General features: G+C 55.9%; 1 protein-coding gene across 1 annotated transcript in view; it reads left to right on the top strand.

Annotated features, from left to right (window-relative positions):
- The first annotated feature begins 5,947 nt into the window (after nucleotides 1-5,947).
- CPAMD8 (C3 and PZP like alpha-2-macroglobulin domain containing 8) overlaps nucleotides 5,948-15,321 on the top strand; it is a 74,398-nt gene continuing 65,024 nt past the window's right edge. Inside the window, exons 1-7 of the mRNA XM_032412338.1 lie at nucleotides 5,948-6,077; nucleotides 10,280-10,431; nucleotides 12,011-12,033; nucleotides 13,994-14,159; nucleotides 14,242-14,294; nucleotides 14,571-14,588; nucleotides 15,002-15,056. Of these exons, the coding sequence (XP_032268229.1) occupies nucleotides 5,989-6,077; nucleotides 10,280-10,431; nucleotides 12,011-12,033; nucleotides 13,994-14,159; nucleotides 14,242-14,294; nucleotides 14,571-14,588; nucleotides 15,002-15,056 (556 nt within the window). The 5' untranslated portion in view covers nucleotides 5,948-5,988. The remainder of the gene's footprint in view (nucleotides 6,078-10,279; nucleotides 10,432-12,010; nucleotides 12,034-13,993; nucleotides 14,160-14,241; nucleotides 14,295-14,570; nucleotides 14,589-15,001; nucleotides 15,057-15,321) is intronic.

Below are 15,321 nucleotides of genomic sequence, written 5' to 3'. Positions count from 1 at the left end.
CACGGATGGACCACACTTTGTTTATCGATCCCTGGGTTGATGGACATTTGCGTTGCTTCTGCCTTTTGGCGATCGAGACTAGTGCTGCTGTGAACGTGTGTGCACAGTCTGTTTGAACACCTGCTTTCAGTCCTTCCGGCATAAGCCTAGCGCGGCAATGGCTGGGTCTCCTATGCAAAGTTGGAAGGAACCTGAAGGAACCACTTCCTCCTTCCGTGAGGTTATTAAAAAGACGATAATGAAGATCTTACTCTCTATCCAAAGCCAGTTAGCATCGTCACGTAAAGCGTAGGACACCCTGTCAAATGTGAATCCTACATAAGGAACAAATACATCTCTATTTAGTGTAAGTATATCCCCAATGTTGAATGGGATATGCTTAGACTAAAAAAAAAATTTTTTTTTTTTGTCATTCATCTGAGATTCAAATGTAAATATATTTTTATTTGCTAACTCTGGCAACCCTACACCTAATTCATGTCTTTTCTCTGCTGAGAACATTGTTATTTAGCCCCATATTTACTTACCATCTCTCTGTTTTTTGTGTATATACCCCAAAATGGAGTTGCTGGATCATACGGTAAGTCTATGTTTAGCTTTTCAAGGAGCCACTAGACTGTTTTCCACAGCAGCGGTACCAATTTGCATTTCCACCAACAGTGCACACATTTTTCCACATCCTCACCAAAACTCGTGTATGGTTTATTTATTTATTAAAAAATTTTTTTTTTTTTTTTTACTGGCTGCTTCAAATTTATTTTCCACTTGGTGCGAGGCACATGGTTCCAGGGTGTCAGGAAGGCTCGTGTGTGGCTTGGATAGTAAAGAGTGGGGTTCTCTCAACTTCTTTTTTGGTGTTTTGCTATTTTGATATAAAATAACCCAACTGCTTCCGCTTGCTGCAGCCTGCCTAGTCTAGGGGGAGGGGAAGGGAGGGGCTCTGATGAGCCCAGAGCCTTCTGAAGGCGGGAGGGGGGCGGGGAATGGGGGCTGGTCTCTCAGGATGGGGGCCCCATGTTGGCTTTGCCAGGCTGCCCACCAGGCCCTCATGGCTTCCAGAGCCAAGTCCCAGAGGATCCTGCTGCTGGAAGCCTGGGAAGATGCCAAGCGTTCTGGGGACTCCAACACTGCAGCCGAGTATGGAAGAGTGGACTTCCCGAAAAAGAAGCTTGCCCACCAGTGACCCGGGTCAGCCTTGGGGAGACTGGGGTGGTGAGGGATGGCTTCCCCAGCATACTCTGCACTTCTGCAGGAGCTGTTACTGGAAGGGGAGCCCAGGTGGCACCAGTAATAGTCGTGGGAGGCCACGAGTGAGCCGCTGGAGGGGATGGCTGCCAGGCTGTCGCTTGCAGGCTGCTAGAAACCTCGGCGATGACCCCTCGCAGGCCTCTGCGCGTGATCACAGGTGGCGGGGACGCGGACACTAGGCCACGGAGCCCATTTGCAGAGGAAACCACAGAAAGCTGATCAGCCCGCGCAGGAGTACGCTTGGGCAGAGGCACCGGCTTGGCTGTTAATGGTCCATTTAAAACAATAAGAAACCATTGTAACAGGTGTGAAGTGATATCTCCTTGTGGTTTTAATTTGCATCTCCTTAACGATTAGGGCTGAGCATCTCTTCATGCGCTTGTTGGCCATCCGTGTGTCTTCTTTGGAGAAACCTTTATTCAGACCCTTTGCCCATTTTGGAATTGGGTTGTTTGCTTTTTATTGTCGTTGGGCTGCAGGCGCTCTTTATATATCCTGGGCATTAATCCTTTATCAGATACATGATTTGCACATATGTTCTCCTGTTCTGTGGGTTGTTTAAAATCCCTTTAAGCCACCCGTTTATGGTAATTTGTTATAGCAGCCGCAGGAGGCTCATTCTTCCTCCCATGCCCCTGCCTGGCCTGAAATGCACATGTGATGTGTGCATACGCACACACGTGCACACCCACACCCCCACCCCACCCCGCCAACATTTTGGTTGTTGCTGGGGAGGGTGAATGCTCGCTCTTCTCCATGGGCAGCAGGGAGAGTGCTGGGCGGATCTCAGCTTGGATTCTTCCTGATCTGTGAAGGTGTCTTGGAAGGTGCTTTCCTGCTCCGCGGAGATCCCCAGCAGCCTTTGCACCTTGCTTCTGAGCAGCTTCTCCCACCCACTCTCCTTGCGCATCTTTTCTAAACACCTGGGAGTCCTGGAGGAGATACTGAGGCTGGGGCACGCAGCAGGTGGTGAGGATAAGCGCGCCCTTGCTCTACTGTCTCGACTCCATCTTTGTTCTCGTGGCTGAAGTGCATCTGGTTCCTGTCGCCCAGATCCAGGCTCTTGTAGCCTCCTTGGAAGCCGGGGCTCCAGGGGATCAGGTGGTGCTCTAGGCAGGCACGCCCCCCGAGGCTGAGGCTGCCCTGGGTCAGTGAGGAGTGGAGGCTCTGACCACCCTGGAAGTAGCCGGCCACATGCTTGGAGGTAAAGTCCATGGTTCCCTGGCCCTGGCTTAGAATGATGTGACTACCACAGCAAATACAGCACTTGACCTTTGGAAGGGAGCTGAGGTTCACAGGTGGACATGGTGTGGGGAGGTTGTAGCCAGGTTTCCAGATGGGGCCTGGCATGGTAGCTCCTAACAGCTGAGGGAGCCTGCAGATGTTGGCGGGGGGTGTGTATGGGGCGGGGGGGAGGGTGTGTATTCCCATGCAACTCTCGTCAGCCGGGCAGAGTCCATTCATCCAGCTTTGCCCCTGGACAAAATCCTGCATAAGCAACACCACATTCGATCACATCATGCTCAAATCCATCTCTGACGTGTCCATCATGTTGGAACAAATTTGTGCTTTCAAAGCAAATGAGAGTGGAATTGATGGGACTCCCCACCAGCCCCCCCTGCCAGTTTGAAGCTACCAGCAGGAAGTCACTAAATGTGATGGGGGGAGGGATGAGTAGTATTATAGTCTCTTCACCATCAGGTATAAGAGTCAGTGATATCCTCAGGAGCACAGAGAATAGTAAGATTCAGGGAAATGAGGAAGTGATCACTTTAGAGTACTTACAACTTTTATTTTATTTTATTTTTTAAGATTTTATTTATTTGACAGAGAGAGGGAACACAAGCAGGGGGAGTGGCAGGGACAGGGAGAAGCAGACTTCCCTCTGAGCAGGGAGCCCAACGAGGGGCTCGATCCCAAGACCCCAAGATCATGACCTGAGCCGAAGGCAGACGCTTAACCGACTGAGCCATCCAGGCGCCCACAACTTTTATTTTTAATATCATATATTTAATTGCAAGTTTGTACAACTCAATGTTTAGCAATGGCCCTATGAGACAAGGACTCACACATTTCCTAGAAATGGACCAACCGGCTCTTCCCCAGTGCCCTGCGCAGCTCAGGGGGCTGGTGAGGACGTCAGCACGTGTGTACTGAGTGCCCACTTGGAGCCAGGGACTGGGTGTCCAGCAGCGAATGGGGCTTGTACCCCAAGGGAGACAGACGGGAAGCAAGTGCTCCTGGGATAATACAATCATGGCCCCTGCGTGGAGCACCAGAGAATCAAACTGGGTGATGAGGGCATGGTAGTGTCTGGTCGCCTCCTACTTACCCCATTAGTGAAGGAGGGATCCCCAGCACTGAGATGGCCAAACACACAGCACCCAACACTGGTCTGGTGAGATGGACAGCAGTAAGTCGCATATACTCACAGCCCTGGGTTGTGGGAGGACCCAGCTGGCCACACAAGACCCATGGAGGTTGCACTTGGGAGGGGAGTGAACAGCCTGAGGCTGCAGGAGGCAGACTTTGTAGTAGTAACAGGAGGGTGGGGTGCCCCTGGTTCCCAGGGGAGGATGCGATTGGCTTGTTGGAAAGACAAGGAGGTGAGATCCGCTAGGCTGAGGATGGGTGGGGTGTAATTGGTCAGGCTGCCAGGGGAACAGGTGGGGGACAGCCTCTTCTGCCAAGTTGGTGGGGGGCATATCTGGTGAGAGCAGGGAACTCACAGTTAGGCCTCTAGGGACCTGGAAAGGCAGCCTGTCAAATCCAAGGCCTTATAACCCCGGCAGTCAAGGAAGGAGGGACAGTGGGGCTAGCCGTGAAGTGTGGGGTGGGGGCAGCCTTGTGACTCCAGGAGGAAGGGACACTGGCATCTGGGCCGGAGGGTGTGGTGGTGGTGGGTGGCGGTCCATGGACTCATGGAGGCCAGTGTGGCCAGAGCCCAGAGGGGAAGGGAGCAAAGGGAGCGGCAGGAGGCTGGCTTCGAGGCTGGAGAGCGGGGCCCAGTTTACGGAAGAGCAAGGGGAGGTGTGGCGGGCTCGGCAGGACAGACGGGTATTAGGAGGGTTATGCTAGAAGGCCCTGCCTGGTGCGGGAGCGGACTGAGATGAGAGGCCTGCACCTCTTCCTGGCCTCAGCACCCCGCCGCGCCTGCTGCCTCCCCCTTCCACCCAGGCTCCTGCAGGGCCCCTCCCACATCTGCTAAGGCAAGCCCTGTCTGCCCTGGAGTCCCCACGGCCTGCCCAGGGCTTGGCCTAAAGCCACGAGAGGGCTGGTGGGGAGGCCACCTAGAGGATCCAGGGTGCCTGGGAGCAGGGAGGGTTCAAAGGAAGCTTTCAAGAGGAGCAGGGGTTGGGCAGCCAAAGGAAAAGGGCAGAAGAGCAGGGTTTGAGGGGTCAGCACAAAGCATCTGAGGAACCAGGGTGAGGCTGAGCCATCAGGGCAGCCTCAGGGCTGCCTGGAGTTTGGACTTGGTCCCAATGAACAGGGATCCCTGAAGATTTGGGTCAGGAGGGAAGTGTGGTCAGCACTAGAGTTTTAGGAGGGCCCTGGTAGTGGGAATGGTCCTCCTAGAGGGGCCAAAGGTGCCAGTTGAAGGGGGGGTGATGCTGGAAGGAGGGGGACAGGACTTGGACATGACATAGAAGGAAGGTGCGCCTCCCGTCCTCTGAGGAACCTATGACAAGGGGACCATTGCTCAGTTGGGGACACTCTGAGGGGCCCAAACCTGCTGTATGGCAGAGGGGAAAGGGAGGCCCAGAGAGGGAGGGGCCTGGCCCAGGGGATTCGGGGACAGCTGCAGGGGCGCGGAGAGGGTAGAAGTGACGACTGGCAGTCAGGAGCCCAGGGGCAGCTGCGCATCTGGAAGGTTCGTCCCTTGGCTAGCCTGTCTCCCCCATCCTGAGGCCACGTGCACTGCACAGGTCGCCGGGCTCTGGCTGGGGTGCGCGCCCTGCGGGGTCGCGGAGTGAAGGCGGCACGGAGATGCAACAGTCACCCGGAGGCCGGGGCGGGGCGAGTCCGCAGAGGGGGCCATGCAGGGGCGACTGGGGAGGAGGCTGGAGAGGAGGCAGGGGAGGACGGGTAGGGGGGCAGCCCCGGAAGGCGGTGGGTCCCAGGATGACGACCGGTGGAAAGGGGAGCGCAGAGGATGCGGCGAGAAGGAAAGGACAGCTTGGGTCCGAGGAAGGGGGAGGGTCCAGGGTGGGGTCAGGCCCAGGCAGGGGGCGGGGCAGTCCGGAGAAAGTCCCTGGAGGGGATGAGTCCCGAGAAGGGAGCGGGGGCGGGTCAGGGTCCGGAAAGGGGGCGGGGCGGGCGGCCCGGCTGGGAGGATGCGGGGAGCAGTGCAAGGAGGGGGCGAGGGGAATAGGGGCCCAGTCGGGTCCGAGGAGCGGGGAGGGCGTGGGCAGGGTCGGGGGGGTGATCCGCCCAGAGGTCCGGGCAGGGGGGCGGGGCGGGCCCGGGAGGGGGTGGGGGAGAGTGCACGGAGGGGATGAGTCCCGGGAAAGGCGCGGGGCGGGGCCGGGGGACGAGGCGGGTCCGGGGAGGGGGCTGGTCCGGGGCTGCCCCAGCTTGGCCGGCCGCGGAGCGGGGCGCATGGCGCCGTGCGCACGGCGCGGGGGCTGCGAACAAAGGGCCCCCGGCGGCGCAGGGGGCACCGGCGCGCTCGGACCCCGACCCTGGCCCAGCCCCGGCCCGGCCCCGTCCCTGGGCGCCGCGCCCCCGCGGAGCCGAAAAATGTGGGGCGCCCTGCTCTGCCCGCTGCTGTGGCGCCTGCTGCTGCTGCTGTCGCCGCGGGACGGCGTGTGCGCCGCGCCCCAGGCCCCGTGAGTTGCACCGGGCGACGGAGGAGGTTGGCTGTCTTCTCGGGGAGGGGGCCCCGGGGACCGGCTCAGAGAGGTGCAGCGACCTGTCCGAGGCTACACAGCGTCCGCACTGGGCGGGACCTAGACTCCTGGCCCCTGACTCCCAGGGGTCGGACTGGGAAGGGGGCACCCCCAGCCTTCAGAGGTGGCCACACGGAGGTACAGGGAGTCAGGGCCTCCTCCCCACCTCACCCCCTTGGTGTGACGGGGGCTGTCGTCTTGGGTGGCGATTTCAAGTTGTCCGTGGCCCGGAGGTAAGAGGTGCGTGTCTTCGCGGGGAAATAGGAGAGACCTACCGTTCCGTTTTCCTTGGGAGGGCGTGGTGGCGGGGAGGAAGTGTTTGTTTTGCTTCCACATTTTTCTTGAAGTTTGACTACAGAGCTTCTGGTGAGTTGACACAGTGAGGAGGTGAATTAACTAGCCGCTAAGGAGAATTTCCCATGAGTTGGCTTCACCGGGAATATTTCCAGAACTGCCAAGTTGGGGTGAGCCCTGCAAGGCTGTGGGTTCAGGGGGGCCGCCTGGAGCTGCCCAAGCTCAGCCGTGTAGTCCAGCCTCAGCCTTGATGAGGTGGCTTGTTCAAGCGGCGCTTGCTTAGGAGTTCCCAGAAAACAGGTCAACCGTGGGACGAGGCGGGTGGTGTCGCTTTAGGATCACAGTTGGAAAAGTAAGACGCCACACTGCGCTTTGACCAATGGGATTTACCTCCCCTGGGCCTTGTGAAACTGGAATCCAGCAAATTTTTGTCCTGATCTTTCAAAGCAGGCATCCCTTAAAATAGAGGTTTTCAGCCCTGGGGGGGGGGGTGATTTTTGTTTTCCTGGGGTCATTGGGCAATTCTAGGGGCATTTTTGGTCCACATCTGGGGGAGGCAATGCTGCTGGAATCTACTGAGTGGAGGCCAGGGATGCTTCGAAACATTTGGCCATGCGCAGGTCCACCCCCGCCACAAAGCTTGACTGGGCCCTAAATTACAGACCTCGCCTCATAAAGACCAAGTTCAGAGTCTCTGGATTGCAGAGTTTCAAATGGTTCTCAGGAGTGTTTGCCTCTGACTAAAGTTGTCCTGGGATATTACCTTCTGTCAAGGGAAATGGAATCCCTGTGCTGGGAGACACGTGCTGCGAAGTACAAAATTACTGACCTGGGGTTCTAGATTAGTCGGCCTCTAAGCCACAGCTGTGGTCCACCCACTAGAGGGATTCCGATTTAGGAATTGCCCTGGATACCCACTTCTGTGACCTGTGTGATTTTTTTAAAAAAGATTTTATTTATTTATTTGAGAGAGAGCACCAGCGGGGGGAGGGGCAGAGGGAGAGGGAGAAGCAGGCTCCCCGCTGAGCAGACGCTTAACTGACTGAGCCACCCAGGTGCCCCAACCCATGTGATTTTTGCATGAGGAATCCCTGACCCCAGAAAGCAGCACAAATTTGCACGTTGTCATAAGACCAGTACTGTCTAGGGCGCTTGGGTGGCTCAGATGGTTGAGCGTCTACCTTCGGCTCAGGTCATGATCCCAGAGTCCTGGGATTGAGTCCACATCGGGCTCCTTGCTCAGCGAGGAGTCTGCTTCTCCCTCTGCCCTTCACCCTGCTTGTGCTCTCTCTCTCTCTCAAAAAAATAAATAAAATAAAATTTAAAAAAGACCAGTACTGTCTACTCTTTACCAAACACCACCATTCCCAGGCCGGAACTTCTGAGACCTTCTAAGACTTAAACCAGTGTCAGTCCTGATGCCGGGGGGCCGGGGGTGGGGGGTGGGAGGGTGGTGGTGGTGCATCAGGTCAACGATGCTTGGCTGGCAAGCATCCCAGCAGCCGCAACTCCTGAATCTCGGGGAGAGTTAATTTGGTTCTGTTGGGTTCTCGAGGCCCTTTGGGTGAAAAATCTAACTCAGATCTGGATACGGGCTTTAAGAGGCAACCAAGGAACATGAACATGTGGATTGTCTATTCCCCAAATGCTCTCCCATGGTCTGTATGTGCTATGTGGGAGGTCTGGGGGTCAGCTGGGAGCTAGATGGAAAGATTATTCCTAGAGGAGGCTGAGGTCCCGCTGCGGCGGGACAGGACACGTAGGAAGCCAGAGTCACTGCACGCCCGGGTCGGTGTTGGGATTAGATAATACACAGCACGCACCTAGGGTGATGATGGTTACATACCCAGGATCAGCACAGTTACGTACCCAGGATCACTGCATGCTGCGTGAACTGCTGAGGCCAGACACTGTGCATGGGAACTCAGGGAGCACCCTGCACCTTCTGGTGGGTGCTGGAGGCAGCAAACACTACACGTCACATACAAAGCAAGAGTTCCCGTGCTTGAGGCGGTATATGTTTACCCCACTGTCACTGCACGCACACCCCGTTTGCATGAGAATCCGAGAGAGCGCGTAAGACCCGGGATCAGTCCACATTCTGGTCAGTGCTGGATCTGGACAGTGCATTCAGGAACCCCAGGGTCACTGCATGCTCCAGATAATGCAGTCACATGCCCAGGACGAATGCATGCTCTGTGCATGGCTGAGGCCAGACGCTGCGCATAGAAAGCCGGTCATTGTGGGTGGTTGTTGGTGCTGGAGTAGGACGGAACATTGGACCCCCAGGTCGTTCCTGGTTCCAGTCATTGCTGGATCTGGGCTGTGCACGTACAAAACTAGGGTCTTTGCACATTCTCATCGGCGTTGGAGTTACATAGGAAGTACCTGGTATGTCCCGAGGTCCTTGCAGGCTCCGGGCAGTCCTGAAGTAGGACAGTCCACATAGGAAGCCAGAGCTGCTGAACTCTGGCCACTGTTCAAGCTGGACAGAGCCCAGTGGGCTGCCAGGGTCAGTGCTGCAGCCGGACGGTAGCCGACAGGAGCCCAGTGTGTCTTTTGAAATGCCAGATTTTTCATGAAGTTTTAATGAAGTCCAGTTTATCAGTGATTTCTTTGATGGATCGTGCTTTTAGCATCTTTAGTATCTTACACATGAACTCTTTGCCTAACCCCAGCTCCCAAAGCCTTTCTCCTGTTTTCTTCCAGGGCTTTTATAGTTTTACACGTATTAGATCTCTGACCCAGTTTGAGTTCACCTCAGTGTATGGTACTCAGGCAGGGTCTAAATTTGTCTCTTTGTGTGTGGACGTCTGGTTGTCCCAGAGGGGATTTGGGAGACACGAAAATCTCTCCTTCTCTCATTGCCTGGCCTAGTGGTTTCCCTTTCGCCCGCTTCCTTCTGGTGCCGGTAATGCTCCGCATGGCTGGGTTTGTGCCGCCTTTCCTGTCTGGGCTCTTGGTGCTTGCTGTGCTTTGTGAGCAGTTTTCGTGGTTAAAGATGAATGAGACTTTCTGATTATCCGCGGAAGGTTGTAGAACACCAGAGGCAGGAGCTCAGGTGGGGAGGACCTGGGTGCCTCAGGTCAGGTGCCCTAAGGGCGCCCCAAGGCTCTCCCCGGTCTGACTGTGGGACCTGTGGCATGTTCCTTCTCCTGGCGCGACAGCTTGCCCATCTGGGAAGTAAGATAATGTTCTCTACCTTCCAGGAGAGGCCGGTTTTGGCGCAACTGTTCGCGGAGCTTTTCTTGTTTTGGGCCATTTAGTTAATTTTCAGGGCTTTGTTCTTAAGATTAATGCTGCAGGAAGCTCCTTGTTTCTTTCCACTGGGTTCTGGAGTCTGGCCGCCTGGGTTTGCATCCTGGTCTCTTACTGGCTCAGGCACGTGGCTTGGCTTTCCAGGGCTTAATTTCTGACTCTGTAAATGGCTTTTTGGCACTTGTCACAGGGTGGCTGTGGAGGATGAAGTGGGATCCTGCCAGTTACTCAGGAGAGTGGGCCACAGTATTGGTGTGGCACCTGCAAAGGTCCTGTGGCAGAATGCGCTGAATGCAGAGGCCACAGGCCAGAATGCAGACATTGGAAGGGGGTGTGGTGCTGGGCAGATCCAGAGAGGCCAGATTCTTACATCGTCAGGGGGCTTCAGAGATGAATAAGCCAGCCCCTGGTCTCAAGGAGCTCACAGGTCGGTGGGGGGCCCATATACATAAAATGACAGTGTCATCACGGTGTGGGCAGGCGTGGGTGGAAGACCACGCAGGGAGCACCGTGACCCAGCCAGAGAGGCAGGGAGGCCAGAGGTGGGTCAGACAGCCTTTGGCCTTCACTGAGGTTCTCCTCTCCTACAGGGCCTACTTGATTGCTGCACCCTCTGTCTTCCGCTCCGGAGTAGAGGAAGTCATCAGTGTGACCATCTTTAACTCCCCCCGAGAAGTCATGGTCCAGGCTCAGCTGGTGGCTCAGGGCGAGGAGGTGGCATGGAGCCAGGGAGCCATCCTGGGTAGGTCCCTGGGGTGGCTGACCAGGGCTTCCTCTTCCTTGGCAAAGTGGCCTTCGGGGCTCAGGCGATGTGGGCATTGCTTTGCTTCTCTCCCATCCCACCTCCCAGCAGGGGAGGGAAAACAGACTGCTTTCCCCCCCACTTTTCAGATGGGGAAAGTGAGACTCAGGAGGGGCAGCCACCTGCCCCGTCTAGGAAACCAGAGTGAATTGTTCCTCTGCAGCCCAGGTTCTGTGGGTGCAGATCTGGATGGAGTCGGGCATCCTTCCGGCTACAGGTGGGACCGGGGCCCAGAGGGACTCTCAGGACCGCTTCAGACCGCTGGCTGAGCTATTCTAGCGCCCCCGTGGTGTTAGATGCAGACTCCAGGCTTCCAGCCAGACTCACTGAGTTGGACTCAGGCCCCCAGCCAGCCTCTGTCCGGCTGTCCTTGGGAAACTGCAGATAACAACCGCGCGGGCCTCCTGGATCCAGGTGGTGAGAGCGGAGAGCTGCCCAGAGCCTGTGGTCCAGCACGCCGCAGGAGACACAGAGGGTGATGTCGGGGCTCTCAGGCCGGCGACGCAGCGCCTGGCCTCGGGGAGAGGCGGGCCTGGAGTGGAAACCAGGAGAGGGCTTGGGTGGGCAGGAGTGCAGGCAGACCTGACTCCGTGGGCCACCCCAAAACCCACATCAGGTTGGCTTCAGCAACAGAGTGTTTACGGGCTCTCATAACTAGGGAAGTCCACTGGCATCTCGGGCTGTCCTCTCCCAGCCCCACTTCTGAATGGGCCCGCGTCTCCCAGAAGCCGAGAGAGTGACGGGTTCTCCAGACCACTGAGAATGTCCCAGCGTTTTCTCTGATTGGCCGAACTTGGGTCTCGTGCTCAATCGTGACCCAACTGATTGGCCCATTTTGGGTCATGTGCTCAACTCTGAACCAATCACTGTGACTGGGGGAGGGCCTCTGTAGATTTTCACTGAGCCCCGAGAGAGGGACGGAGCCACGCACACCTCCTAAACTGGGAGCTGGGCAGGTGGCTCCCCCAAGGAAATTGGGGTTCTGCTAGTAAAAAATGGGGAATGGAGACTGGGAGGCAAAAACAGTAGATGGCAAAATCAAGTCTTAGAGGCTAGAAAGCCCGGACAGGTGTCACAATGGTAAATGATTCAGCTTGGGTCAAGAGAGAGGTGATGGGAAAACAGATCTACTGGAGGGAGGTCCACTGGGGACCTCAGTCTCCTCTTCTTTCTCTCTACCCTTCTTCTTGTTCCACTCCCCGGGAGTTTTCTCTTTGCTCCCCTCACAGCTTACCTTGGACATGGGGCCAGGGGTGAAGTGAATTATTAAGTATGTAGGCTGGCCAACTTTCCCCCTGAATAGCTCAGCTTTGTCCATCCCCTCTGGCCTTCAAGCTCTCTCCGTCTTGGAGGGAACCTCTCACTTTTCTCAATCCCAGCCCAGCCCAGACCAGACCAGCATGATCCAGTGTGTGTGTTTGTCCACAGACAATCCCCCCCAGTTATAAAGCTGCAGCTCAGGGAGGCAGGCAAACCCAGCTCCCAATTTAACTGTTTTCATTTAATTTTTATTTTTTAGATAAAGGGACAATCAAACTCAAGGTAAGCTATGAATTTTTAACATCTTCATGAACCCTACCTTGGAAATAATTGATTGGAATGGAATAAGAGAAGTTTCGTGTGTGGTGAGAAAAATCAGTAACGGTGATGTCAACAATGAATAATGAAGAAAAAATTGAGAAAACTCACCCGTAATCCCATCCCCCCGTACTTTTCACTTTCTCGTGTTTCCCCATAAATCCTCATCCACATAAAGACGTTTCTTTCATAGTTGCAATTAAATGGTAGACCTCCTCGTGCTCCCTGCTATTTTCAATTAACTCACTGTGTAAACATACTTCCATGTGTTCAAATCTCTATAATTGTAATTTGCCTCCTATTGTTAACCACATCCTATTGCATCTCTTTTATGTACTAATTTACTAACTCTCTCCACCTTGTACATGGTTAGATTTTTTTAAAGATTGTTTTCAGGGTTTTGATAACGTAATCCAAACATTGCGAGCATCTTTGTACATAAATATGTCTTAGCATTCTTTTTTTAAAAGATTCTATTTATTTATTTGAGAGAGGGAGAGAGAGTGTGCATGCATGTGTGTGCATGTGTGGGCACGTGTGGGGGTGGGGGGCAGAGGGAGAGGGAGAAGCAGGCTCCCCGATGAGCAGGGAGCCAGTTGTGCGGCTCGATCCTGGGACTCTGGGATCATGACCTGAGCCGAAGGCAGACACTTAACGACTGAGCCACCCAGGCGCCCCTCTGATGTGGGTTTTTAAACAGGAGTCCTTGGATTTCAAGAGGTTCACAACACTGAAATTATAGGCGTTTTCTGGGTTAGCTGTTCCTTAACTTTTATCAGGCACTCAAAGGAATCCCGGAATGAATGGGCAACATCGAGAGTCATGCTGAATTACAGCGTGCCCTCCCCCAGGGATCAGTACAATGTCCGAAGCCATTCCTCTCCCCTGCAGGGTGTCCCTAGTGCCTGAGTGCTGTGGGACAGAGGCCTTCCTGCCTTACTGATGACGGTAGAAGCTTTTCTAAGGCAGCAGTTCCCACCTGGTGGGGATGTTTGCCCTCTCCCCCGCCCCCGGCCCCAGGACATCGGGTAGTGTCTGGAGACCTTTTTGGTTGTCACAACTGGGGAGGGCACCTCCCGTGTGTTCAGCACCCCCACAGTGCTCAGGATAGCTCCATGACCTAGAAAGAGCCAGCCCCAGATGTCAATAGTTGGGAAGCCCTTGATAAGTCCCCTAGAGCTGCCCTTTGAGCAGGTTGGCTTTCTTGTGAATCAGAAAGCAGGGCCGCGCTGGACAGGGGTTAAGATTATGCATGATCCCTGCCCACTGCCCCTCGGAAGGCACTCTTCACAGGATCGGTGCTGTGGATTTGTAGATGAGACCAGTGAAGGGCTGTATAATTCTAGGAGAGGGGGCCAGGGGATCTTCAGACTAGACTAGAGACTCTAAAAAAGGTCTTGGGATCTTTAACTCTTAAAATAGCTCCTGATGAGCAATTCTCAACTTGGGTGGGGGGGTTTCTGGCTCCTCAGGGAACACTGGCAGCGGCTGGAGACATTTCTGGTTGTCATAACTGTAGGGTGGGGTGGGAGGGGGAGGGAAGGGTCCTATGGCATCTGGTGGGCGGAGGCTAGGGATGCCGCTCAACACCCTGCAATGGCGAGGTGGCCTCCCCCTGCAAAGACTGATCCAGTCCAGGGATGCCTGGGTGGCTCAGTTGTTAAGCATCTGCCTTCGGCTCAGGTCATGATCCCAGGGTCCTGGGATCGAGCCCCACATCGGGCTCCCTGCTCGGCGGGAAGCCTGCTTCTCCCTCTCCCATTCCCCCTGCTTGTGTTCCCTCTCTCACTGTGTCTCTCTCTGTCAAATAAATAAATAAAATCTTTAAAAAAAAAAAAAAAAAGACTGATCCAGTCCTAAGTGTCATTGGTGCCAACGTTGAGAAACACTCTGTCGTTCGCAAAGCTCTGTGGTCTACCTGCAGGTGCCCACGGGCCTCCGGGGCCAGGCCCTCCTGCAGGTGTGGGGCCGCGGCGGGCGGGCGGAGGAGGGCCCCCTCTTCCACAACCAGACCTCTGTGACTGTGGACGGCCGGGGCGCCTCCGTGTTCATCCAGACCGACAAGCCGGTGTACAAGCCCCGACACCGAGGTGGGCAGCTCGCGCAGGCTGCGGGGGGGGGGAGGGCCAGCCACGCCCGGAGCTGCCACACGACTGTCTCCTTCCCTTCCAGTGCTCATAAGCATCTTCACTGTCACCCCGAACCTGAGGCCCGTCAGCCAGAAGGTGAGATCAGCTTCTAAAACCCTGTGCCTGGAACACACCGGCCCGGGACCACCTGGCCAGGGGCACCGCCAGCAACTGGGCTTTCTCCCCTGTTCCTTCCAGATTCGACCTCCGTTCTGGGTTTTGTCCTGGGGCTCCGAGTCCCCTGGGGAGCCAGGGGGAGGTCTGTGGGACAGAGGGAGGCCAGAGCACGGCTGGGCAGGTGGTGCATGCTCAGAGGGCTGGGGGCCTGCAGGGGCTGTGCTCACTGCCTGTCTGTCTGTCTGTCTGTTGCAGCTGGAAGCCTACATTCTGGTGAGTGGTGTGCAACCCCGTCCGCTCTGACTCGGGGCCCGTTAGCCTGCTCTCTGTCTTGCCCGACCGACCGTCTGCTGCCGAGGTAGATCCTACCTGTCCCAGCACCTCACGAGGCTGGGACTGGGTCTATCCCTGGGCCCCGGATCTGCCCTGGGACAGGCCAAGCACGTGTCTCTGTAGATTTGCACACGGTTCCCTAAAGGAGGAGCAGATCCAGCCCCTTTTGTCCCTGTGTCCTCAGACCAGTCCCTTCTGTGCCCCGAGCTTTCATTTGCTCCCCTGTATATGGCTGATCTGGGGGCCTGCCCTCCACACTTGTCCCACCCTAGAGAGAGGGCTCAGAGGGTGCACACATGTGCCGGGGACACGCCGGCTGCCCTGAGCTGACTATGGGTGTTTGTCCCCCGCAGGACCCCAGGGGCTCGAGGATGACAGAGTGGAGACACTTGGAGCCGTTCTGCTGCGGTGAGCCTCTGCCCCTCCCCTTCCCTTTCTCCTTCTACAGTTTTGGGGGCTGCACCTTTGGGTGGCAGATGCAATAAATCTTCCAGGGAGCTAGAATGTTCTCTGAATGCATCCCTTCCCTGCAGCACTGCACCCCACCCATGTTTCCCTGGTCCCGGCATCCAGCTGGGGCTGCTGCATTGAACTTGAGGCCTTTTGGGGGAACATCAGGGTCTTGTTTGTCAGCAGCCCCCATCTTCCTCCCACTGCAGATCTTCCACCTCAT

The sequence above is a fragment of the Phoca vitulina genome, unplaced genomic scaffold (genome assembly GCF_004348235.1).
Source record: "Phoca vitulina isolate PV1807 unplaced genomic scaffold, GSC_HSeal_1.0 scaffold13, whole genome shotgun sequence".
Lineage (NCBI taxonomy): Eukaryota > Metazoa > Chordata > Mammalia > Carnivora > Phocidae > Phoca > Phoca vitulina.
The sequence above is the reverse complement of the archived record's forward strand: the minus strand, read 5'-3'. Positions and strand labels throughout refer to the sequence as shown.